Here is a 25,683-nt window from a genome sequence, read left to right as displayed (position 1 = left end):
AACGATATTTTGATTTTTTTTTGAAAAATAAGCAAGCATGCTGGCCACAACTAGCAAAATTTGCATGGGGGATTCTGTACATCTTCTAAGAAGACGACGTCTTCTATTGCAGGAAGGACTGTGGAAGATGGAGAGCGACACTGAATCTTAAGTGTGGATGACTTCTTATTCATCCACAATTTAAAAAAAATCATAACAGTGCTTCTTAGGGCATATTTCTCCCCTCTAGGGCATATAGAACGGGTTGTATTTTGTACCCCTGGACATTTTAACAGGGTGGATTAGGATTCCTTGGGGTAGCAGAAGTCAGCTATTGTCAGGGTTGGAAGGGTAGAGGGTGGTGGAGGGTTATTATAGCTGCTTGCTGTTATTGTTTTCTATTTGTAACTTATACACAACAGTTGCACAGCATATTGTTCCTTTTTATACTTTAATAAAAAGATTTAAATAGAGGTCACGTGACGCTATGTACCGGAGCGGTCGAGGCTAGACTAGCTCCAGGTACCTCCTTGTAATTCCCATCGAATTAACTCCAGAAACAAGGCGGTGTGAACCACAATTGCTAGCGGAAAGCTGACACATTAAGATTCTGCGGCCGAAAGAGAAATTGATAGCAGGTATGACGGCTAAATCGCTAAAAAAGGACAGAGACAAGAGTAAAGCGCTGGAAGACAAAATGGCGGCCCCAGCGAGCCCGCCAACCTCTGCAGTCGGGTCGGCGTGGGCAGCGGAGATTGTGGGAGAGGTGACGACCGCGATGGAGGCGATCCTAGATAAAAAGTTGGAAGGCTTGAATTCAAAACTGGAGGGATTACAAAATCATATGGCGCAATTGAGCCAAGACCTGGTAGCGCACCAACAGCGCACGGGGGCCCTGGAAGACCGTACGGGAGTTGTAGAAGAAAAATATGCTAAACTTCAAAAGCTGGTAGAAGATCAAGCTGAGAAACTCGAGGATCTAGAAAACAGATCCCGACGTAACAACTTACACTTCGTGGGGCTCCCCGAAGAAATCAGCGATAAAGAACTACGTACTTTTCTTGAAACATGGCTGATGAAAGAACTAAAATTGAGCACAGAGCTGGGCCCGTTGCAAATTGAAAGAGCACACCGCATGGGGATGCAGAGAGCGGGTGACGCCAGACCCAGGATAGTTATCTGCCGTTTCCTGAATTTTGTTCAAAAAACAGCGATATTGCAAGCTATGAGAGGAGGTATGGCTCTTAAATACAATAACCAAAAAATCCTTTGCTTCCAGGACTACTCGGCGGCAGTTGCGGCGAAGAGAAGGAGCTTTTCACCAATTTGCTCCCAATTAATCCAACATAAGGTTAAATTTACCTTGCTGTACCCGGCGAAACTACGGGTAACCCATCAGTCTGCGACGAAAACCTATGAAACAACACAAGCGGCACAAGACTTTGTAAAACAACTGCTGCAGACGAGAGATGAATAAGGTAAAGAAAGGCACATGTTACAACTGAAAGTTATTCAAGTAAAGAATTGCTTCCTTTGGCGGCAAGCGGCGGACATTTACAATGCGCAGAATAATTTAAGTAAGTTTTGAAGTATGATCTGCTGCTGACTCTTGGACAAAAGAGGAGCATTGGGATGCGAATTAAAAGACAATGGAGAAACTAATTGGAGCTCCATAGAAGTAATATTTGTAACTATACTGGGATGTTGGCAACTCTGAAATATAATAGAAGTGGACATATTAGTGAGAATGACCAGCAGGCTTCGGAGAAATAGATTGGAGAGAAGCAGGAGAGAAAGGGACTGCTATAAGAGGACTAAAGAGATCAAGATTTAAATCCTCCGGCTTTGCTGAGTTATTACAGAACAAATGGTTTAATTATCTGATCGGCTGATTGACCCAACACCAGGGAGGTGAAATACAGTCTGTTAAAGTTGGGAACCAAGCCTATGGATGAAGACATGATGATATGCGGAAGAGAGTTGAGATAACTGTTTTGGTTTTATATACTTCTGCACTTCATTGCAGGCTAACAGAACTGAGAGAATAATCAAAGAATGGTTGAAATGGTAAAATTGTTTGACAGTTATAGGAAGTTGTAGTAGGTTCACATGATTGGAGCATTTTTGCGGGATAATATATGGGAAAACTGTAAACTTTAAATCTGGGGAAAAGGGAGTTAAAGGGAATATAGAGGCTCTTACATGTAAATGAGAGTACAAGTTAAACCGGTTTAAGGAGCGGGGAATAGCAAGGGGGGGGGGGGTCAAACGTGACTAAATTCCTTGGGGGGAATTAGCAGGGATAATAAAAGGGGATGGGGAGGGGGATCTGGGAGGAGCAGGGGAGTTATAAGGGAAGGGGATTCAGATTGTCATAAGACGGAAAACTCAAAGGGTAAATATAAACACTACAGAGGTAAAGAGGAATTGGAACACACTAACCTACAGCACACAGAGGTAACTGAGAGGGGTCATGGGCTAGGGTGGCCTCTTTCAGAAGATAAAAGGTTTCAATGGCAAATAGGATGCTTTTATGTTCCTTAAATGATAAAAATTGTAACATGGAATGTGGGTGGTATTAATTCACCCATCAAAAGATCAAAAATTTTGAAATATCTGCAAAGAATTCAAGCTGACATAGCTCTTTTACAAGAAACACATCTCTCGGATAAAGAACATGAAAAGCTGGCTAGGTGGTGGGTAGGACAGTGTGTAGCCGCACCAGCTAAAGGGAAAAAGGGAGGAGTAGCTATTCTAATCAGGAAAGGGCTGGTGACAGAAATGAGTGATGTGACTAAAGATCAAGAGGGGCGCTATGTTTTTGGTAAGGTGATAATAGCAAGACAGCAGGTACTATTAGGCAGCATATATGCTCCCAACCACTTTGAGGCTCAATTTTACAGAAGTTTGGTGGACATACTTACTGCAGTAGACCCCATCCCATTAATCCTAGGAGGGGACTTTAACATGGTGTGTGACCCAGAACTGGATAAATCTCAGCCTCCTCCTACGCTAAAACACTGGCCCTCGAGAGGGCTGCCCAATCTTTGCACTGTATTAGACCTGTTAGATGTATGGAGAGTGTTACATCCACAAGATAGGGACTATACTCATATATCAAGGGCGCATAATACCCAATCGAGGATAGATTATATACTGATGTCTCGATCACTGCTGGGAGGGGTTAGAGAGTCGAGAATAGGACCATACGCTATTTCAGACCACGCAGAAGTATGGGTGAAGTGGCAACCAGCGGGGATGGAAGAGAAAATGAGATGGTGGTCTTTTCCGAGCTATTTAGTCAAAGATATAGGCTTTAAAGAGGGATTGTTGGCTAAATGGGATGAATATAAAGCTACTAATGAAAACTCAGTTGAGAGTGCCTCCTCTTATTGGGAAGCAGCCAAGGCTGTCATGAGAGGAGAAATGATCAGCTATGTCAGCCATTTTAAAAAAGCAAGGGACAAAGAAATTTTGAGATTAGAGGCCCAGATTCGTACGTTACGGAAAAGATTTGGTGAAACTCCAAACGTTCATACTAGAAAGGAGCTCCTAGGGGCACAGGTGATGCTGAATACGCTGATCCATGAACGTGAGGTGAAATCACAAACCTATTATAAATTTCAATTATACAAATTTGGGGGTAAAGGTGGGAAGATGATGGCGCGACTTATAGCTCGGAAACAGGCTACCCGTACAGTAACAGCTTTGAAAGATCAGACAGGTAAACTATGCCATTCGGACGTGGAAATCCGAGATATTTTCCAGAACTTCTATCAGCAATTATATGCAGAAAGGGATAATTCAGGCCTTGACAGTACTTTATATTTGGACAATCTGGATTCTCCGAGACTGACTGATGGGGAGAGAGATCAGCTCAATGCCCCTATATCTAGTGATGAGGTGGGATGGGCCATTGGAAGTAGTCAATCAGGGAAAACTCCTGGACCGGATGGTTTGAAGATAGAGTTTTATAAATTGATGGGAGAGACCATTCTGCCACCAATGGTGGAAGCATATAATGAATGGGTGGAGAAGGGGTCACTGCCAGACCAATTGAATATAGCGCGTATCATATTAATCCCGAAACCCAAGAGGGATGTGACTTTACCTGAATCTTATAGACCCATATCATTATTAAACTGTGAAGTTAAAATTTTTGCAAAGATACTGGCAAACAGAATGGGTCGAGTGTTGCCAAGACTGGTGCACGAAGCACAGGTGGGTTTTGTTAAAGGTCGAGTGGTATCTAAGAATCTCAGGCGGATTCTAATCTCTTTGGAACAGATTGGTAAGGCAAATAGATCAGCACTCGTAGTAAGCTTTGATGCGGAAAAGGCCTTTGATCGTGTGAAATGGGAGTTTCTGTTCACAGTAATGGAAAAATATGGATTTGACGGATGGTTTTTGGGAGCGGTTAATTCTCTTTACACCTCACCAAAAGCGAGAGTGATGGTGAATGGTAATTGTTCAGAAAATGTGAGGATAGAGAGAGGAACTCGTCAAGGTTGCCCCTTGTCACCGTTATTGTTTGCATTGTATTTGGACCCATTGATAAGAGAGGTATATTCTAATGCAGAAATTCATGGTGTAACCTTGGGTACGGTAAAATTCAAATTGGCGGCCTTTGCTGATGACTTGTTAGTTGTGATCACGAGACCGGAGACATCGTTACCAGCTTTATTAGAAGCATTGCAAGAATTTGGGGATTTCTCCGGTCTTAAGTTAAATCTGGAAAAGTCATAGGCACTGGCTGTGGACGAAGAGATGAATAGAACCTGGCCAGGGATGTTCCCGTTGCGGTGGGCAAGGGGGCACTTCCGCTATTTAGGAATCTTGCTATCAACGAAGACTAGGGACCTTTATAAACTTAATATAAAACAACTTTTGGCTCAAACTAAACAACAGCTGGAAAAATGGGAAACCTTGCCACTTTCTTTGATAGGTCGTTTGGGGCTTATACGTATGGTAATTCTTCCTCGCTGGCTATACGTCATGCAAACCCTTCCTCTTAGGCTGTTGAACAAAGATCTGAAAACGTTCTACAGACTGGTAATGAGATTTTGCTGGGCGAACAAAAAGGCGAAAATGAAATTCCAGCTGCTATGGGGGGGTTGGTCACAGGGGGGACTAGGCTTGCCTAACATGAAACTATATAATATGGCATGTTTATTGAGACATATTAGAGATTGGCTTTTTGAATCGAATAGTTATACCCCCCTAGAGATGGAAGAGGCATACTATGCTCCATATCGTTTGGTGTCATTGTTGCAAGTGGAGAGATCTTTGATCCCTAAACATCTAAGTCACAGTTTGTTGTTGACGCCGCTACGTGAGGCGTGGCAGTTTCTGGGAAAATGTCTGGAAGTGGACACTGAAGTCACGGAATTAATGACCATTCGGGGGAACCCTAAATTTGTGTCAGGCTTGGAGAATCCAGCATTTAAAAGATGGGAGGAAAGAGGAATAATGTATTTGGAAGATATAATGGGCGAGGAAGGGCAGATAAAATCGCGAGAACAAATACTGGGTAATGAGTCGATGCAATGGGGGGACACTTTTGCTTATTGCCAGCTGAAACATTTTATACATTCTTTAGATGGGGAGAAATTGAGACAAAAATCAGGGTCCAAGTTGAAAGAATTCTTTGAGGAAATCTCGGACACTGAGCCATCAGTCTCTGAAGTGTATAAGGCATTAGGTTCGGTGGGGATGAATAAAAACTTGAAAATAGTTAAAGAACGGTGGGAGAAAGATTTGGGAATAGCCCTCCCCAATTGGGACATTAACAGACAAGTGAAGGGTATTGCAAATTTAGTAAGTGGAGCCCAATATCGGGAATGTGCATTTCGGGTACTTCATAGAGCCTACTTCACACAAGTTCAACTAGCAAAATGTGGGGGAACACAAAATGCAATATGCTTACGATGTAAAATCACAGAAAACTCATTCTATCATGCATTTTGGAGTTGTGAAGTCATACAGGGCTTCTGGTCTAGAGTGGCCAACTATCTGTCAAACCTGCTGTCTTGTGAAATAATAGGAACCCCCTCACAAATGTTGCTGGATATCTATGGGTCATTTAGAGGGAATACCTCAGAGGAAACACTATTTTTTCGTAAGAGATGTCTTCTGGCAAAGAAATGCATACTTCAAAATTGGACCTCGGAGGCTGTGCCAGAATTCTGGCACTGGCGGAATATGGTGCATCAGCTTCTGATGTGGGAGGCCAGAGAAGCCAGGGGATCCCCAAAACGAAAGAATCAGTTTTTGAAGATCTGGGGAAAATATATAGATACCCTATCAGCTAAGGGTAAGAGTTTTGTGCTTAATGTGCTGTAGACACTATATTGAAGTTGTGAGTGGGATAGTTCCTCTTTAAGATGAATGTGAGTTTTCCGGGGGGAGGGAGGTTAATAGGAGGGTTAACAGGAAGGGAGGGGGGAGGTTAGGGAGTAGGGGGGATTAGGGAAAGGGGGGGGGGAACGGGGGGAAAAGGAACACAAAGTGAAAACAGTAGGTCCAATTTGTTTGCTGGTTGTTTAGAAGGGAATGATATGACTGAATGTATATATTGAATATTTGATGTTGACACAATGTACACTGTTTTCAATAAAAACCGTTGAAATATAAAAAAAAAAAAAAAAAAAAAGATTTAAATATAAAATCATAACTGTTCCGAGGCTGCTGCAGATGAGGACACAGCCCATGGGGATGGGACAAACTTTGTCCCAGTGTCATTCTCTACTCCAAAGCGCCAACCAGGAGTGGAGGAGTGGCCTAGTGGTTAGAGTGGTGGACTTTGGTCCTGGGGAACTGGGTTCGATTCCCACTGCAGGCACAGGCAGCTCCTTGTGACTCTGGGCAAGTCACTTAACCCTCCATTGCCCCATGTAAGCCACATTGAGCCTGCCATGAGTGGGAAAGCGCTGGGTACAAATGTAACAAAAATAAAATAGATACTACTGGAGATTCTACATGGAATGTTGCTACTATTGGAGATTCTACATGGAATGTTGCTACTCTTTGAGATTCTACATGGAATGTTGCTGCTATTGGAGATTCTACATGGAATGTTGCTACTCTTTGAGATTCTACATGGAATGTTGCTGCTATTGGAGATTCTACATGGAATGTTGCTACTCTTTGAGATTCTACATGGAATGTTGCTACTCTTTGAGATTCTACATGGAATGTTGCTACTATTGGAGATTCTACATGGAATGTTGCTATTCCACTAGCAACATTCCATGTAGAAGGCTGCGCAGGCTTCTGTTTCTGTGAGTCTGATGTCCTGCACATATGTGCAGGACGTCAGACTCACAGAAGCAGAAGCCTGCGCGGCCACATTGGTGATCTGCAAGGGCCGACTGGGGAACTGAGGAACTGAGTTCGATTCCCAGCACAGGCAGCTCCTTGTGACTCTGGGCAAGTCACTTAACCCTCCATTGCCCCATGTAAGCCGCATTGAGCCTGCCATGAGTGGGAAAGCGCGGGGTACAAATGTAACAAAAATAAAATAGATACTATTGGAGATTCTACATGGAATGTTGCTATTCCACTAGCAACATTCCATGTAGAAGGCTGCGCAGGCTTCTGTTTCTGTGAGTCTGACGTCCTGCACAGAAGCACAGAAGCAGAAGCCTACACGGCCACATTGATGATCTGCAAGGGCCGACTTCTACATGGAATGTTGCTAGTGGAATAGCAATATTCCATGTAGAATCTCCAATAGTAGCAACATTCCATGTAGAATCTCCAATAGTAGCAACAGTGGAGGAGTGGCCTAGTGGTTAGGGTGGTGGACTTTGGTCCTGAGGAACTGAGTTTGATTCCCACTTCAGGCACAGGCAGCTCCTTGTGACTCTGGGCAAGTCACTTAACCCTCCATTGCCCCATGTAAGCTGCATTGTGCCTGCCATGAGTGGGAAAGCGTAGGGTACAAATGTAACAAAAATAAAATAGATACTATTGGAGATTCTACATGGAATGTTGCTACTATTGGAGATTCTACATGGAATGTTGCTATTCCACTAGCAACATTCCATGTAGAAGGCTGCGCAGGCTTCTGTTTCTGTGAGTCTGACGTCCTGCACATACGTGCAGGACGTCAGACTCACAGAAGCAGAAGCCTACGCGGCCACATTGATGATCTGCAAGGGCCGACTTCTACATGGAATGTTGCTAGTGGAATAGCAACATTCCATGTAGAATCTCAAATAGTAGCAACATTCCATGTAGAATCTCCAATAGTAGCAACAGTGGAGGAGTGGCCTAGTGGTTAGGGTGGTGGACTCTGGTCCTGGGGAACTAAGGAACTGAGTTCGATTCCCACTTCAGGCACAGGCAGCTCAGGCTCCAGAACATGGTGCACGGTTTATTGTCCAACTCTGAGACGAGAGACAGAGGCAGTACTAGAAAATATTAGCCTGCAAGTAGCTCCAACTTATCGAGTATTCATGTGGGTTCAGGTTCTTGTTTGTACAGATTATCTTATCATAAAAAACTTACTCTGAGCAAATGAAGCTTTATGCTGAAACGATGATTGATCTAATAAAAACACATGAAAACAAGCACACATACGAGTTGGTCAATAAGTTCAAAAGCAGGACTCCACTAAACTACCCCCTCACAGTCAGAACACACTCCAGACGTCTTGATCTATAAACTCTCCAAACCGAATCACCAACTCCCTCCCCCCACCCCTTGAAATTAAAAAGCTGAAAAAGGAAGGGGAAAGGAATCAAAATGAATTTCAAATTAAACTCCGGGCTCTATGAGACAAAGATCAAATATAAACGTCCCAGACCACCAGAAACAACTTTTTCCGCTTGCCGCTGTTCCAGTAGCATCAGTACATGCATTCGATTCCGCCAAGCACAAAGGGACGGGACAATATCATTGACCCATACTCCCAGAATTATGTGCTTGCTCAACATTCCTGACTTTCTAAGGAGGAGGCTACGACAACGACTCGGGACTTGAAAAGCTTCAGACTTGCCTAAAAGAAATCCTGCTGGCAAAGACCCAAAAGACCCTCCAAATAATGCAGGAACTTCTTCCAAAAACAAACAAACCCACACACAATGTGCAAGCCTGGAACACAGGCTTGAAACTAGAGAAAGGGAAGGGGATCCACAGTAACCACAGGGATGGGGACTTTGTGCCCCCTGTCATTTTCTACTTTGAAGCCTGTTAATGAACTGGACTGTTATTTATGTTTGAGTGATACAGACAGTGATATTTTGATTTTTTTGGAAAAACAAGCAAACATGCTGGCCACAACTGGCAGAATTTGAATGGGGGATCCCGTACATCCTGCTACCAGCACATCTTCTAAGAAGACAACTTCTATTCCAGGAAGGACTGTGGAAGATGGGAGAGCTAGACTGAATCCTGAGATTGTTGATGGACGGAGACAGGGCCTGCGGGGACAGGACAAACTTTGTCCCCGTGTCATTCTCTACTTGAAGCACACACTAGGGCCAGCAGCATCACTCTTTTCAGGGCCACAAGAAGGACCGAGTGCTGGCATCATGCAACCAGCCGCTCAAGCACGGAACAAGAAGGGAGGCAGGGTCAGAGAGTAGACGCCATGCAGAGTCCCACAAAATATAAACTATAGTCCTACCTCCTTCAAAACAGCCCCTCAGAAAATTCTAAAGACCATTGATATCCTCTCCATAACGGTTCAATAACTAATGTAACTCTCGACCAAAATGTAAATTGGAAGCCACTTTGAACCGAAACTTAAGGCAATGGGGGGAGATAGGGACAAAAAGAACTAAGCGCCAGGCAAAGCACCACGATGAACTATCGAGATGGTCAGAGGGGGGAGGAACATGTAGTGGGGTGAAGCAGCACCTGGGAAGGGTCCTTGGAGGCAGGAGAAGATGAGAAAGAGTCCTGGGAGGGGAGATCCAGCATGGTGGCCTAAGGGGCCACAGAGAGAGAACCTGGAAGAGCAGGTGGCAGTGCTTGGCGGGGAAGTGTGAGGCTTACTCCTGGGGAAATCTGGTACAAAAAAAAAAACCACTCAGCAACCCCCTCTCCCCGATGTCCAACAGGTTGGATCTCCTGTTTCCTTGACCCCCTTTCCAGTGGAGACATTTTCCAGCTTCCTCTGTCCCTCTCCCCTAGTCCCCACAGCTCTTTGTGATAATCTCAGTTCTCTCCATCCTAGGGAACAAGCTCTCTATCCCTCCTTCTGCCCAAAACAAAGACATTCCCCTCCATCTTGCTTTCTCCCATACTAGAATAACCAACACTATTTCCCCCCACCCCCGCAGCACACAGCAGCCTTCTCTCTCTGCCCCCTCCTGTACCATGTCACCCAAACATGCCCCCTCCCACACACAAAAAAAGTCACTTTATACTATCCACAGTGCCAACTGCCCACAAAGGGAAGGAAACAGCAGCTGGATGCAGGTCACATCATTCTCTCTGATTAGAACCACATGGCTGAACCGTGTCCTGCACAGTTCCAGCAGGAGGCTCAACAAGCAGCCACTCACCTCCTCCTGGCAAGTGATCAACACCAAATACCATTTGTGCTCCTGAACCATGCAAGCTGCTGCCTCACCACCATTGCCTGTGCAACACAAAATTCCCCCAGAAACAGAGCCTGCATGGGGGGGGGGGGGGGGGGGGGGGGGGAAGAGAAACGGACAGCAAGCGTCCCCCCAACCAATGCAGCAAGGGTTCTGGACTGGGAAAGTGCAGCCTGATGGGCAAGAAAACAGCAGTGCTGAGGTCAGATGGAAGTACAGCTGGACCGGGAAGAGATGGTCAAGAGGAGCTAAACATCCGTAAAATCTGTTAAACTAAAAAGCCAAACAGCACAGGCAGCTGAATTGCCATCCTTCCTCAGGACCCCATGTAAGTATCTTGCTGATACAAAGCAGGAATACAGCACAAACGTGCGTCCCGCACTCCTCTGTCACAGAGCTGATAAGAGGGAGGTTCAGGCGAAGAAATGGAAGGTAGGGTGCAAGTGGGATTTTCCTACAATTCTAAAGGATTGCTTAAAGAGGCGACTGGGAAAACAATTTGAGACAGATGCTAGACGGTGTTGTAGCAAATTCCATAGAAAAGTAAAGAAAGAAATTAGACAAGGGAGGGGAGCAGTTGGCTAATGGTTAGTGCAGTGAGCCGACACCCTGGGAGCTGAGTTTGATTCCCACTGCAACAAGTTCTGGCCCTGAGCAAGTCACTTAAGCATCCCCCCATGGAGTGGAGTATCCTAGTGGTTAGTGCAGTGGACTTTGATCCTGGGGAACTGGGTTCGATTCCCACTGCAGCTCCTTGTGACTCTGGGCAAGTCACTTAACCCTTCATTGCCCCTGGTACAAAATAAGCACCTGAATATATGTAAACTGCTTTGAATGTAGTTGGAAAAACCACAGAAAGGCAGTATATAAAGTCCCATCAAACATATAAATGGCAAGAGGCGTACTCACTCGCAAATGCGCAGTAGAGACCCTCTCTGTCCCGCCCCCGCGTCAATACGTGATGACGGGGGCGTGACAGAGAGGGAACCGCCGCCGCTCCCTCCCCCCAGGGTTGCCGCTACCGCTCCCCCCACCCGGCCCGGGTACCTGGCTTCACTATTCAAAAACCGCCGGAACGCAGCACACAGCTCATCTGAGCTGCCGTTGGCCTTTCTTACCTGCCTGTGTCCCGCCCTCACCGACGTTACGTCACACGAGGGCGGAACACACGCAGAGAAGAAGGAAGGCCGACGGCAGCTCAGATGAGCTGTGTGCTGCGTTCCGGCGGTTTCAATAATGAAGCCACGTACCCGGCCTGGGTGGAGGGGTGGCGGCGACCTATCCGGGGGGGGCCTTTCAACCCCCCCCCCCCCTTCCTTTACTAGCCCGTTTTTACGGGCTCAACTGCTAGTTTCCCTATAAAGCTTATACTGTAAACCCAGTAGGGACAGAGAAAGTACCAGCATATAATATGCTAAACAGAAAAGCAGTATATCGGTGACAAAAAAAACAAAAAAACAGATTACCTAGGAATGCCTACCTTCAGAAACAGAAGCTACCCAAACTGATAAGATAAGCCCTTCTGAGATCAAGGTCCAAGGAACCCAGCATCCTTCCTGACATTAACCAGTGCAGGTCCAGAGCACCCCAGACACACTAGGGACAGGTAGAGAGGGCAGTGGTAAGAAAGGAGAAAAGTGGAGATAGTCGAAGATCTGCGGCAATATCGTACCAGGGGAAAGGGGTGTGCTGATAACCTAACCAAGTGAAAGCAGTTATTTGCACAGCAATAGAGACCTTCGACCCCTCTTTCCACTCATTCACAGCTCACTTAAACACATCAACTATGGTGACAAAGTCTCCAACATATCCAACAGACTGCCAAGACCTGTCGCTTCTTCCTCTTCAACATCAGCAAAATTCGCCCTTTCCTATCTGAGCATACCACACGAACTCTCGTCCACGCTCTCATTACCTCTCGCCTCGACTACTGCAACTTACTCCTCACCGGCCTCCCACTTAGCCATCTATCCCCCCTTCAATCCGTTCAGAACGCTGCCGCACATCTAATATTCCGCCAGAACCGATATACTCACATCACCCCTCTCCTCAAGTCACTTCACTGGCTTCCGATCAGATACCGCATTCAATTCAAGCTTCTACTCCTTACCTACAAATGCACCCAGTCTGCGGCTCCTCACTACCTCTCTACCCTCATCTCCCACTATGTTCCCGCCCGTAACCTCCGCTCTCAGGACAAATCCCTCCTCTCAGTTCCCTTCTCCACCACTGCCAACTCCAGGCTCCGCTCATTCTGCCTTGCCTCACCCTTTGCCTGAAACAATCTTCCTCAACCCCTACGCCAAGCCCCCTCCCTACTCATTTTCAAATCTCTGCTTAAAACTCACCTCTTCAATGCTGCTTTCGGCACCTAACCTTTTGTGAATTATAGTATTCCCTATCAGACGGACTCTATACTTGTTTTTAGATTGTACACCTGTCTTTTAGATTGTAAGCTCCTTGAGCAGGGACTGTCCTATGTTAAATTGTACAGCGCTGCGTAACCCTGGTAGCACCTTAGAAATGTCAAGTAGTAGTAGTACCAAAGATTATCCTCCAGCAAAACACAAAAAAGAGACATCAAGTACCTCACACAGAGCACAGAAACACACATAATGTTCCAACCAAGACACGGGGACTTGAATTGGGCCCATAGAAATTAGGGCTCCAAGGTGTTTGCACAAATAACAAGAAAACCATGAAAACAGATACTCATTTATAAGACACAAGTGCTGTACAGTGGTGCTCTGTATTCCATATGCAAAGCCACTTTCCTTAAGAGCTCAACTCTACCTGGGGCAATAAATGATACAGTGTGACTCATCCAGGTATCACAAGGACGGTCAGCTAAAGAGGCTGAATTTGAACCTCTGCTTCCCTGGTTCCACCGGTTTTCCAATTTATTTGATAAACCATATCAAACTACGCAGTTTGACGGAATCTTGGGCAAGTCACTTAAGTCTGCATTGCCTCAGGTACAGACAGAGCAGAAGCCTTTCAGGGACAGGGAAGATCTAGTGTAACTGAGCATAACCAGCTTGAGCTACTTCTGAAAAGGTGTGAGCTGTAAGTAAATCAAATTAAAAAAAAAAAAAAAAACAATTCATAAAATACAAAGAAAAAAAATCAATTAGTAAAAGATAAAACCAAAATAATTCAAAATAACAAACTTACATCAAATGCACAACACAGGCCTCAAAGTCAGTTCCATAAGGACAGTTTAAGCCTCCCAGTGCAGGAAGCCGCTCACCTGGCAGGTTAAAGTCAGGGGGAGCTAATAGAAAGCAGGTTAAACGGGAAATCAAGTCCCCAATGGCAGACATGCTAATCACTAAGACCATCCATACTCCTCCTAGGTTGGTGGGCAATGATTTATTTCCATATTCAGACCGCTAGTGAGGGGCAGACAGAAGAGAATGGCCTCAGGACTTGCAGGAGCTCTTGCTTGGGTTTCCAGGGGATTTTGGCACAGAGATACCAGGCTTTCACAGATTATTTCTGTGGACCCAGTAAGGCCTTCAGCAGCCAATGCAGGCTATATCCTACATCCCAGCAAACAGGTTTGGGAAGTTTTAAGGAAGTTTTTTGTCGACTGACAGCAGCAATGAGTCACAGTTTCAAGTGTGAAAAGGTGAGCAATGTGTTTGATCTAGTTGCAGCAAGACCTGATTTTACTATATGTGCTTCAAGATAATCAAAAATATCTCCCAGGATCAATACCTTTCACAGAAGCTGTGCTGGTAAATACAAGGGATTAAACTGAGTAAACAGAAGACAAAGGTCTTCCTCAGGGGTCTGTCCTGGCATTTGACAAGGTACCTCATGAAAAGCTACAGAGGAAATTGGAGGGTCATGGGATAGGAGGAAACGTCCTATTGTGGATTAAAAACTGGTTGAAGGATAGGAAACAGAGAGTGGGGTTAAATGGGCAGTATTCACAATGGAGAAGGGTAGTTAGTGGGGTTCCTCAGGGGTCTGTGCTAGGACCGCTGCTTTTTAATATATTTATAAAATGATTTAGAGATGGGAGTAACTAGCGAGGTAATTAAATTTGCTGATGACACAAAGTTATTCAAAGTCGTCAACTCGCGACAGGATTGTGAAAAATTACAAGAGGACCTTACGAGACTGGGCGTCTAAATGGCAGATGACGTTTAATGTGAGCAAGTGCAAGGTGATGTATGTGGGAAAAAAGAACCCGAATTATAGCTACGTCATGCAAGGTTCCACGTTAGGAGTTACGGACCAAGAAAGGGATCTGGGTGTCGTCGATAATACACTGAAACCTTCTGCTCAGTGTGCTGCTGTGGCTAGGAAAGCGAATAGAATGTTGGGTATTATTAGGAAAGGTATGGAAAACAGGTGTGAGGATGTTATAATGCCGTTGTATCGCTCCATGGTGTGACCGCACCTTGAGTATTGTGTTCAATTATGGTCGCCGCATCTCAAGAAAGATATAGTAGAATTGGAAAAGGTGCAGCGAAGGGCAACTAAAATGATAGCTGCGATGGGACGACTTCCCTATGAAGAAAGACTAAGGAGGCTAGGGCTATTCAGCTTGGAGAAGAGCCGGCTGAGGGGAGACATGATAGAGATATATAAAATAATGAGTGGAGTGGAACAGGTGGATGTGAAGCGTCTGTTCACGCTTTCCAAAAATACTAGGACTAGGGAGCATGCGATGAAACTACAGTGTAGTAAATTTAAAACAAATCTGAGAAAACCTTTCTTCACCCAACGCATAATTAAACTCTGGAATTTGTTGCTGGAGAACATGGTGAAGGCAGTTAGCTTGGCAGAGTTTAAAAAAGGGTTAGACTGTTTCCTAAAGGACAAGTCCATAAACCACTACTAAATGGACATGGGAAAAATCCACAATTCCGGGAATAACATGTATAGAATATCTGTACGTTTGGGAAGCTTGCCAGGTGCCCTTGGCCTGGTTTGGCCGCTGTCGTGGACAGGATGCTGGACTCGATGGACCCTTGGTCTTTTCCCAGTGTAGCATTACTTATGCATTGTGCTTTCCGGGACTCAAGTGCTGAAAAGCCTGAGGGGGAGCCCAACCCCCCAGCAACACTTGCCACTGAAGTCCACTTTGTATGTGCCGAGTTCTTTCCTTTAGCCTCATATGTACAAAATAAGTACCTGAATATATGTAAATCGCTTTGAATGTAGTTGCAAAAACCTCAGAAAGGCGGTATATCAAGTTCCATTTCCTTTCAGAGCCATCCTGACCTGAATCCGGGGGGGGGGGGGGGGGGGCAGAGGGAACTCTGAGGCTGATCAGTAGACTACGGTGCACAAGCCCCATTTTAACTTGTTTTAAAATTTATATTCTGTGTTGTCCCAGGATAGATATATTTCATTTTATCAACTAAAATATCCCCATGAAAACAGCAGACAGATTGCTCCGGCAGACAGTATCTTGGTAGAAACATTTTGGATTTTCCAATTAAGAGCGTCATGGCAAAGTTATGATGCAAATAGAGGGACGCTCGGAAATCCTCTCTATATGGATGCTGTACCACACTTTGAGGACAAAGTTGGAAACAGCATGCAATTTACTGAAAAATGTTTAAGGAAGGAAAATAGCAATTCTGCCAATTACTTCACTTAATAGAGGAAACAGTACAGAGGACAAAATACTTTAACATCCAAACTATTATTTATTACTAGTAAAAAAGGCCCATTTCCGAAACCAATGAAACGGGCGCTAGCATGTGGATTTTTTTGTGTGTGTATGTGTCACAGAGTTATTTTGTGTGTGTGTGTGTGTGTTTGTGAGTGTGTGAGGGTGCGGTGTGTGTGCAGGTTGTTGATGTGTGTCTTTTTTTGTTTTGTTTTTTGCTTGGGGGTTGGGGGATGTGCTGTGCTGTCCTTGGTCGCTGTTTGCTGCTGGCTGGGTCGCGGGTAATCCTTCCAGCTGGGCCGCAGCTTGACCTGTTCGCCCACGTCCCAGATGGTGACGGGCACGTTGTTTTCCGGCTCCTCTGACTCCATGTCAAGCGATCCCAAATATAGTCTGTGCTATAGGTCCTCTGGCACTCTTCAGTACTGGCATTAGGCATTTAAAAATTTCTCCCCCCCCCCCCCCCAGTCTATTTTTGCACATACCCACAGCAGGAATATTCTTCTCTCGTTCCAGCGGTGGTTCTGTGCTCTCCGTGCTGCACAGATAATGAGCCATTCTGCTGGGGAATGCTCCTCCCTTATTGTCACGTAGTTTCCTCTGATTGGTCCGTCTTACGTTGCCTAGTGTTGCCTGGGAACGGTGTTGTGATGGTCCTTTGTGTTTCAGAATGTTGAGGGTGTTTTTTCTGATTGGTCCGTCATGCGAGGGCGGGGCAGAGAGACATGGTCAGTGTTGTGGCTTCACCACCATGAATCCATGAACCCTTCAGGGAGTGACTGAGTGACTTCAGAGGGTGAGTTTTATTATAGTAGATTATTATTTATTGCATTTGTATCCCACATTTTCCCACCTGTTTGCAGGCTCAATGTGGCTTACATAATTTTGTTAACAATGTCATTCCAAGATATCAGATAAAGTTAGTATTGTGCAGAGATTAAGTAGGGAAGAGAGAAGGAAGGGAGTGATTAGGGTAGTTACATACTGTCTCAAATGATCAGAAAATATTTAACTGCCATATCTATCCATTTCAAAACAAGATTCAGGTGGATGTGCTCCTGAATCACATCTTCCAAAGAAAACTGAAGTTAATGGAAAACTGGGCATTAATGCAATTGCTCTCAGTTTTCTGCTGATACAGTAGGACATATATAAGTACATAAGTAGTGCCATACTGGGACAGACCAAAGGTCCATCAAGCCCAGCATCCTGTTTCCAACAGTGGCCAATCCAGGTCACAAGTACCCAATAGTAGCAACATTCCATGTAGAACCCCAAAGAATAGCAAGATTCTAGAATTCAAGATTCCATGCAGAATTTCAAAGTGTAGCAACATTCCATGTGGAACCCCAAAGAGTAGCAAGATTCCATTCAGAATCCCAAGCACATAAGTACATAAGTGTTGTCACACTGGGACAGACCAAAGGTGAATCAAGCCGAGCATCCTGTTTCCAACAGTGGCCAATCCAGGTCACAAATACCTGGCAAGATCCCCCAAAAGTACAAAACATTTTATACTGCTTATCCCAGAAATAGTGGATTTTCACCAAGTTCACTTCCTCTCGTTGGTTTGCCATGGTGAATCAATCTTTGACACTGGTGATCTTAGCAGTCTAGCAGGCTCATTTTCTAAAGAGATGGACGTCTACATCCAAAGCAGTATACTCGAAACCCGATTTTGGACGTCTCCAACTGCAGTCCATCAGAAGGACGTCCAAATCTCAAGGAGTGGTGTGTTCAAGGCCGGACTTGGGTGTTCTTAAGACATGGACGTCTTTCAGCAATAATGGAACAAAACAAAGACATCCAAAACTAAAATGTTTTGAGCTAGACCTGTTTTTATAGCGAATAGCTGCAGTGGGAATTCAACCCACTTCCCCAGGATCAAAGTCTACTGCACTAACCACTAGGCTACTCCTCTACTCCGCACAAGAGGTGCCCCAAATGACCAGATGACCACTGGAAGGACTCAGGGATCACCTCCCCTTATTCCCCCAAATCACAAAACATTTTTCCACACAGCACTTTCAAAAGGAAAAGATATACTTTTTTTTTTGTAGAAAATGACCTTTCCTGTTCTGATTTTGGACATTTTTCAAAAAAACTTCCATCTTCAGACTTAGATGTCATATCCAAAAATGCCCCTTGTGCATTTGACTTGTCCAAAGTCACAAGGAGCAGCAGTGGGAATTGATCCCACGTCGCCAAGATCAAAGCCCGCTGCATTAACCATTAAGCCACACCTCCTCTGTTTTGGACGTCTTTGTGTTTGAAAATGCCCGAAAATCGAAGACGTCCAAATGCAAGGATGTCCATTGCATATTCGAAAACAAAGATGGACGTCCATTTTTTTTTTTTTTTTTTTTCGAAAATGACCTTTCCCCACCTCTGAATTTGGCCGTTTTACAAAGATGTCCAAATTCCAACTTAGACTTTTCTTTCGAAAATGCCCCTCTCCAGGACTCCCAACTAGAACTAGGGGGCACGCAACGAAGCTACAAAGTAGTAAATTTAAAATTAATCAGAGAAATTTTTTCTTCACTCAAAATGTAATTAAACTCTGGAATTCATTGCCAGAGAATGCAATAAAAGCAGGCAGGATCAAATCCTCACAGGTGAACCAGCTCAGCAATTCACACCACTTCCTTATCTCTGAAACAGAGCAGAAATACAGATCTAGAAGACAGAGTAAACATAGTTTAGGTTTTCTAAATGAATGAAGGCTTGGGGGGGGGGGGGGGGGCCTAGTTATACACTTCAGCCCATTCTATCACTGAAGTGATAAGCAGTTCACAGTGAACTACCTGCACAAAAGAGGGTCATGTTTACAATACTGGAGTGTGTACAAGAGGAAACTTAGGTGTGCAACAATATATATACTGAATTTTATGATTCTGTTTAAGGCTTAACGTGGCGTCCTGCCCTGTTTTAACATCCCACTTTTTAAAGCAAAAATGTCCGAACAATATTTTAAGATATACTCCTTGGTGTTTAATCAATAGAGCCCGGGAGATTTAGAGTTCTGTATTGCTGCAACATTTTAGCATTTTTCTAGATCTGAAAGTAGTGCTGTATTGCCATTCAGAGAGCTTAGATAAGTCAGTCCTGGCTTTGTCTCACCGAAGGCAAAGAAATGCAATGAGGTAAACTTCGGACTGGTTCAGCTCGCTCCCCTGGCCTTGGAGATAACTGCAGGTATGACGACCACAGTGTACACACAGAAGTTATAATATAACGGTTAGCGTATCTGGGTTTAAAAAAAGGTTTGGGCAAATTCCTGGAGGAAAAGTCCATAGTCTGCTATTGAGACAGACATGGGAAGCAACTGCTTGCCCTGGGATTGTAGTATGGAGTGTTGCCACGATTTGGGTTTCTGCCAGGTACTTGTGACCTGGCTTGGCCACTGTTTGGAAAACAGGATACTGGGCTAGATGGACCATTGGTCTGACCCAGTATGGCTACTCTTATGTAGAGACAGAATCAAAGTGATTAGGACCGCCAAATATGCTAGTTTTATATAAGACTACATCTGTACTTCACAAGCAACGAACATAGGAGGGAGCAAGGCCTCAGATCATGAACGGAACACTGCATTTCAGCAGAGCATACAGGAAGTGACATTCATAGGTTGTGTAAGGCCTCTCTCTGAGCTGACAGTTGATGCTGCAGCCCAAGGAATTTCTAATCTACACATTAGACACTGCTTACCAGAGCAGGCCAGGCCACTTAGGTATGCTGAAATCATTTCTGGCCATTTCTTTGCTCTGACTGTAGAAACTGCACATAGAGGAATTTCCCTATGTTCTTACTAGATACACTGTGGCGTATCACACAGAATTTTCAAACACCCAAGAGGTCAACTAATGGCCCTAAAACACATAGATTAATGAGACAAAGCCAACATGGATTTAGAGAAGGGCAATCTTGCCTCACCAATCTACTACATTTCTTTGAAGGGGTGAACAAACATGTGGATAAAGGTGAGCCGGTTGATATTGTGTATCTGGATTTTCAGAAGGCATTTGACAAAGTACCTCATGAAAGACTCCAGAGGAAATTGGAGAGTCATGGGATAGGAGGTAGGGTTCTATTGTGGATTAAACACTGGTTAAAAGATAGAAAACAGACAGTAGGATTAAATGGTCAGTATTCTCAATGGAGAAGGGTAGATAGTGGGGTTCTCCAGGGGTGGTACTGGAATGTTGGAGGGTAGCCCATGTAACACGGATATTTAAAAAAGGTTCCAGAGGGGATCTGGGAAATTATAGACCAGTGAGCCTGATACTGGTGGCAGGCAAAATGGTAGAGACTATTATAAAGAACAAAATTACAGAGCATATTCGAAAGCATGGATTAATGAGACAAAGTCAACATGGATTTAGTGAAGGGAAATCTTACCTCACCAATCTGCTACATTTCTTTGAAGGGGTGAATAAACATGTGGATAAAGGGGAGCCAGTTGATATTGTGTATCTGGATATTCAGAAGGTGTTTGACAAAGTACCTCATGAAAGACTCCAGAGGAAATTGGAGAGTCATGGGATAGGAGGTAGTGTCCTATTGTGGATTAAAAACTGGTTAAATCATATAAAACAGAGAGTAGGGTTCAATGGTCAGTATTCTCAATGGAGAAGGGTAGTTAGTGGGGTTCCCCAGGGTCTGTGCTAGGACCGCTGCTTTTTAACATATTTATAAATGTCCTAGAGATGGGAGTATCTAGTGAGGCAATTAAATTTGCTGACGAAACACAAAGTTATTCAAAATTGTTAAACCGAAAGAGGATTGTGAAATATTACAAGAGGACCTTATGAGACTGGGCATTCAAATGGCAGATGACGTTTAATGTGAGCAAGTGCAAAGTGATGCACGTGGGAACCTGAACTATAGCTACATGATGGTTCCACATTAGGAGTCACCAACCAGGAAAAGGATCTAGACGTCATCGTTGATAATATGCTGAAACCCTGTTTTCACTGTGCGGTGGCAGCGGCTAAGAAAACAAATAGAATGTTAGGTATTATTAGGAAAGGAATGTAAAACAGAAATGAGGACATTATAATGTCTTTGTATCGCTCCATGGTGCGACAGCACCTTGAATATTGTGTTCAATTCTGGTCACCACATCTCAAAAAAGATATAGTGGAATTAGAAAAGGTGCAGAGAAGGGCAACGAAAATGATAAAGGGGATGGGATGACTTCCCTACGAGGAAAGGCTAAAGCAGCTAGGGCTCTTCAGCTTGGAGAAAAGACGGCTGAGGGGAGATGTGATAGAGGTCTATAAAATAATGAGTGAAGTGGAACGGGTAGACATGAATCACTTGTTTACTTTTTCCAAAAATACTAGGACTAGGAAGCAGAAATGAAGCTACAAAGTAGTAAATTTAAAATGAATCAGAGAAAATGTTTCTTCACTCATAGTGTCATTAAACTCTTTAATTTGTTGCCAGAGAATGTGATAAAAGCAGTTAGCTTAGTGGGGTTTAAAAAAGGGTTGGATGGCTTCCCAAAGGAAAAAGTCCATACACCATTATTAAAATGGACTTGGGAAAAATCCACTGCTTATTTCTAGGATAAGCAGCATAAAATGTATTGTACTTTTTTTTTTTTTAGATCTTGCCAGATACTTGTGACCTGGATTGGCCACTGTTGGAAATAGGATGCTGGCCTTGATGGACCTCCGGTCTGTCTAAGTACGGCAATACTTATGTACTGAAAAATGAAAACACACTTTAAAAAAAAAAGAAAAGCTTATGTTTTCTATCAACATTGCTAAGGTGCTTTTAACATTTTATCCAGATTACAGTCCTGTGCTAATTTCAACTTGAAAGCACCACTATTGGCCTTTTCTCACAACCTAGGAGCTCCAACTGCACAACATAAGGTAAATGGTTCCCTTCAGCAGAAGACAAGGAAGTCAGGAGTCTGCAGCATTCTACATCCACAACTAGGATTAGGACCCCTGGACAGGTGCAACGTAACATTTTCTTTGATCACAGGGGGAAAAAAAAAATAATAAGTTTTACACTACAAGACAACAACTAACTGCAGGAAGGCTGCTCCAATTGAGCAATGCATTGAATTATGTCACAGTTCTGGCAACAGGAGTAATAAACAAAACCAGTTCACGTGAGGAAATAGGAAGGAGGCCACAGCATCTGGGAACAGAAAAAAAAACCTGGCAAAAGCCAAGTGCAGGGAACCCAGATGTACATCACCAAGGCGGGGCAGATACAAATCAAACCCACAAAAACCTTATAAGAATAGTTATATTTTTTATGCAAATTATTATCTCACTATCATTCATCTAGTACACATGAGATTATAGACCAACAATCTTAAATAGATACAGTAGTATATTTCTCCCAAGTTATTCCACTCTTAGAGTCCATGAAATGCAAAGTCCATTCCAATTGTATCGTATCCTTCCAAATGTCAAACTATAAGATGGTTGGGCGGCAGGGATAGTGCTGGGCAGACTTATACGGTCTGTGCCAGAGCTGGTGGTGGGAGGCGGGGATAGTGCTGGGCAGACTTATACGGTCTGTGGCAGATCCGGTGGTGGGAGGCAGGGATAGTGCGGGGCAGACTTATACAGTCTGTGCCAGAGCTGGTGGTGGGAGGCGGGGCTGGTGGTTGGGAGGTGGGGATAGTGCGGGGCAGACTTGTACGGTCTGTGCCTGAGCCGGTGGTGGGAGGTGGGGCTGGTGGTTTGGAGGCGGGGATAGTGCTGGGCAGACTTATAGTGCCAGAGCCGGTGGTGGGAGGTGGGGCGGCAGGGATAGTGCTGGGAAGACTTATATGGTCTGTGCCCTGAAAAGGAGAGGTACAAATCAAGGTAAGGTATACACAAAAAAATGGCACATGTGAGTTATCTTGTAGGGCAGACTGGATGGACCAGGCAGGTCTTTTTCTGCCGTCATCTACTATGTTACTATATTATTTAATTTGACTTGAAGGAACCTTAATCTCTTCAGTTCCTTATACAGTCAGTAAAAAGCCTTTCTTTCAGATACAAATCAAAGTCAGCTATATACACATAAAGCAGTTTATCTTGTTGTGGCAGACTGGATGGACCGTGCGGGTCTTTCTCTGCCGTCATCTACTACGTATGTTACTCTGTACATCACCTTGGGCTACGAATGCAAAGGTCTGACCTAAACCTAAAGCAAAACCTCATTTCTGAAAGAGACGCTTTGAACTGGGTGACGGCCCCAGGGAGCCAAGGACCGGGTGGCAGAGTCCCCGGAGGAGGGGGGGGGAGGGGGAGGGTCTCCCACCTTTGAAGAGATAATCGTACTCGTCGTCCCGGGTCCCCATGGCGCCGTGAGAAGCGTCTAATAATCCCAAGAAGAAGAAGAAGCCGCTCCCTGCCTGCCTGCTCTCTCCTTCTTTCCAGGAGCGCCCGCCGCACTACTTCCGGGACGCCCCACCGGAACACACGCACAGCCGCTCTCTGCGTTCCAAACCTCGCTCTCTCCTTCGCTCGCAGGCCTTCAGGGAGCCCTGCTCTGACGTCATGCGTTCCAGGCCTCTCTCTGGTTCAGGCGGATGGGCTGGGCTTTTTCCGCCGTGACGTCATCAGGCGCCGGCTCTTCCTGGTCCTCCGCGCGGTCCTAGTGCTGGGGCGGTTTAGAACCCATGCAAAGATTGGGGCGAGTTACTCCGAGCCCGGATCCTGTTGCGTCTCGGCGGCACCGATCTGTGCAACAAGCGGAAAGAAATTTTCCCTCTGCGTACAAGGGCAACATCCCGCGAGGCAAAGGATATGAGAGCGTCTGCCGCATTCACTCTCTAGGAGGTTCCATGGTGTAATGGTTAGCACTCTGGACTCTGAATCCAGCGATCCGAGTTCAAATCTCGGTGGAACCTAAGACTTTTTTTTTTTTTTTTTAATTTAAATATCCCATATTTACATCTACTAATAGTCTCTGCTTAACTACAACTGCTGCGGTTGGTGGCAATGTCTTAAACCAGGATATATGGAACATGATCTCAGTCCCTGGCTTTTACTGCTAATGCTCACCTACTTCTTGCATGATTTGCAAAGAAAGTTTCTTTCTGGGGTTCATAAGATGCCAAATGTACAAGCAACTTACCCAGGTGTGTCTTTCTGCCACATCTTGATCTTAGACTGCATTTCTTCTTACTTTGGGATCTTCTCACTCTCCACACAATTCTCAGCAATCACTTGGAATCAATGCTTTTTTATCAGTCAGGATGAGAATGTCTCAGGATCCCTGGGGGTCTACCTGATACAAGTTCTACCTGAGCCCTGCCCCAGGTCAGGAGGTCATAACCTCTTCATTCTCCATAATTATTTTAGGGTCGTGATCCCAGTGCTTTTCTGGTACTGCGATGTTGTAATGTTTACAATTTTCCAGTGGATGAGATAGCTACCTTGTTGTGCCTTTCTATAAAGAAATATTTTGCCATCAGAACTTCACAGCCAGCTAGATTAATAATCATTTCCAGCTCTTTCTTACAGAATCTACATGTTTCTATTTTGAATACATGTTGTGAATGAATCATCTGGTCTGTAATTGGTGGTGTGCTGGTACATTTTTAACAACGGGCTCTCTCTCCAGGCGCAGCCAGACCTGGAAATTTAGGGGGGCCCTGGAGTGGATTTGGGGGGGGCGGGGGGGCAAACCATTCCGAGGGTGCCAACTGCAAAAATCATGAAAGAGTTCCAACGCGATTTTTTGATGCTTGTCTTCTCTACGGATTTTTAAACACAGGTCCTGTGAAAGTGTGTATGTGAAGCACTCAGGGGCGTAGCTAGACTTCGGCAGGAGGGGGGTCCAGAGCCCGAGGTGAGGGGGCACATTTTAGCTTCCCCCCCCCCCCCCCGCAGACAACCCTCTCAACCCCCCTTCCCCCGCCGTCGCCTACCTTTGCTGGCGAGGGACTACTACTACTACTACTTAACATTTCTAGAGCGCTACTAGGGTTACACAGCGCTGTACAAATTAACAAAGAAGGATGGTCCCTGCTCAAAAGAGCTTACAATCTAAAGGACGAAATGTCAAGTTGGGGCGGTCTAGATTTCCTGAGTAGATGTGTAGTGGTTAGGTGCTGAAGGCGACATTGAAGAGGTGGGCTTTGAGCAATGATTTGAAGATGGGCAGGGAGGGCGCCTGGCGTATGGGCTCAGGGAATTTGTTCCAAGCATGGGGTGAGGCGAGGCAGAAAGGGCGGAGCCTGGAGTTGGCAGTGGTGGAGAAGGGTACTGAAAGGATGGATTTGTCTTGAGAGCGGAGGTTACGGGTAGGAACGTAAGGGGAGATGAGGGTAGAAAGATAGTGAGGGGCTGCATACTGAGTGCATTTGTAGGTAAGAAGGAGAAGCTTGAATTGTATGCGGTATCTGATCGGAAGCCAGTGAAGTGACTTGAGGAGAGGAGTGATATGAGTATATCGGTCAAGGCGGAAGATAAGACATGCAGCAGAGTTCTGAACGGACTGAAGGGGGGATAGATTGTTAAGTGGGAGGCCAGTGAGGAGTAGGTTACAGTAGTCAAG

The 25,683-nt window shown here is 44.9% G+C and overlaps 1 protein-coding gene and 1 non-coding gene across 2 annotated transcripts in view; one reads left to right on the top strand and one right to left on the bottom strand.

Annotated features, from left to right (window-relative positions):
- Nucleotides 1–23,580, bottom strand: part of RAB11A (RAB11A, member RAS oncogene family) — a 44,306-nt gene extending 20,726 nt beyond the window's left edge. Inside the window, exon 1 of the mRNA XM_030189788.1 lies at nucleotides 23,440–23,580. Coding sequence (XP_030045648.1) covers nucleotides 23,440–23,479 — 40 coding nt within the window. The 5' untranslated portion in view covers nucleotides 23,480–23,580. The remainder of the gene's footprint in view (nucleotides 1–23,439) is intronic.
- Nucleotides 23,581–23,959: 379 nt separating this feature from the next.
- TRNAQ-CUG lies at nucleotides 23,960–24,031 on the top strand. The gene has a single exon. It is a non-coding gene; the product is annotated as a tRNA-Gln (tRNA).
- The last annotated feature ends 1,652 nt before the right edge of the window (nucleotides 24,032–25,683 follow it).

The sequence above is a fragment of the Microcaecilia unicolor genome, chromosome 1 (genome assembly GCF_901765095.1).
Source record: "Microcaecilia unicolor chromosome 1, aMicUni1.1, whole genome shotgun sequence".
In the NCBI taxonomy this organism is placed as follows: Eukaryota; Metazoa; Chordata; class Amphibia; order Gymnophiona; family Siphonopidae; genus Microcaecilia; species Microcaecilia unicolor.
Note: the sequence above shows the minus strand (reverse complement) of the source record. Positions and strands in the feature narration are given on the sequence as shown.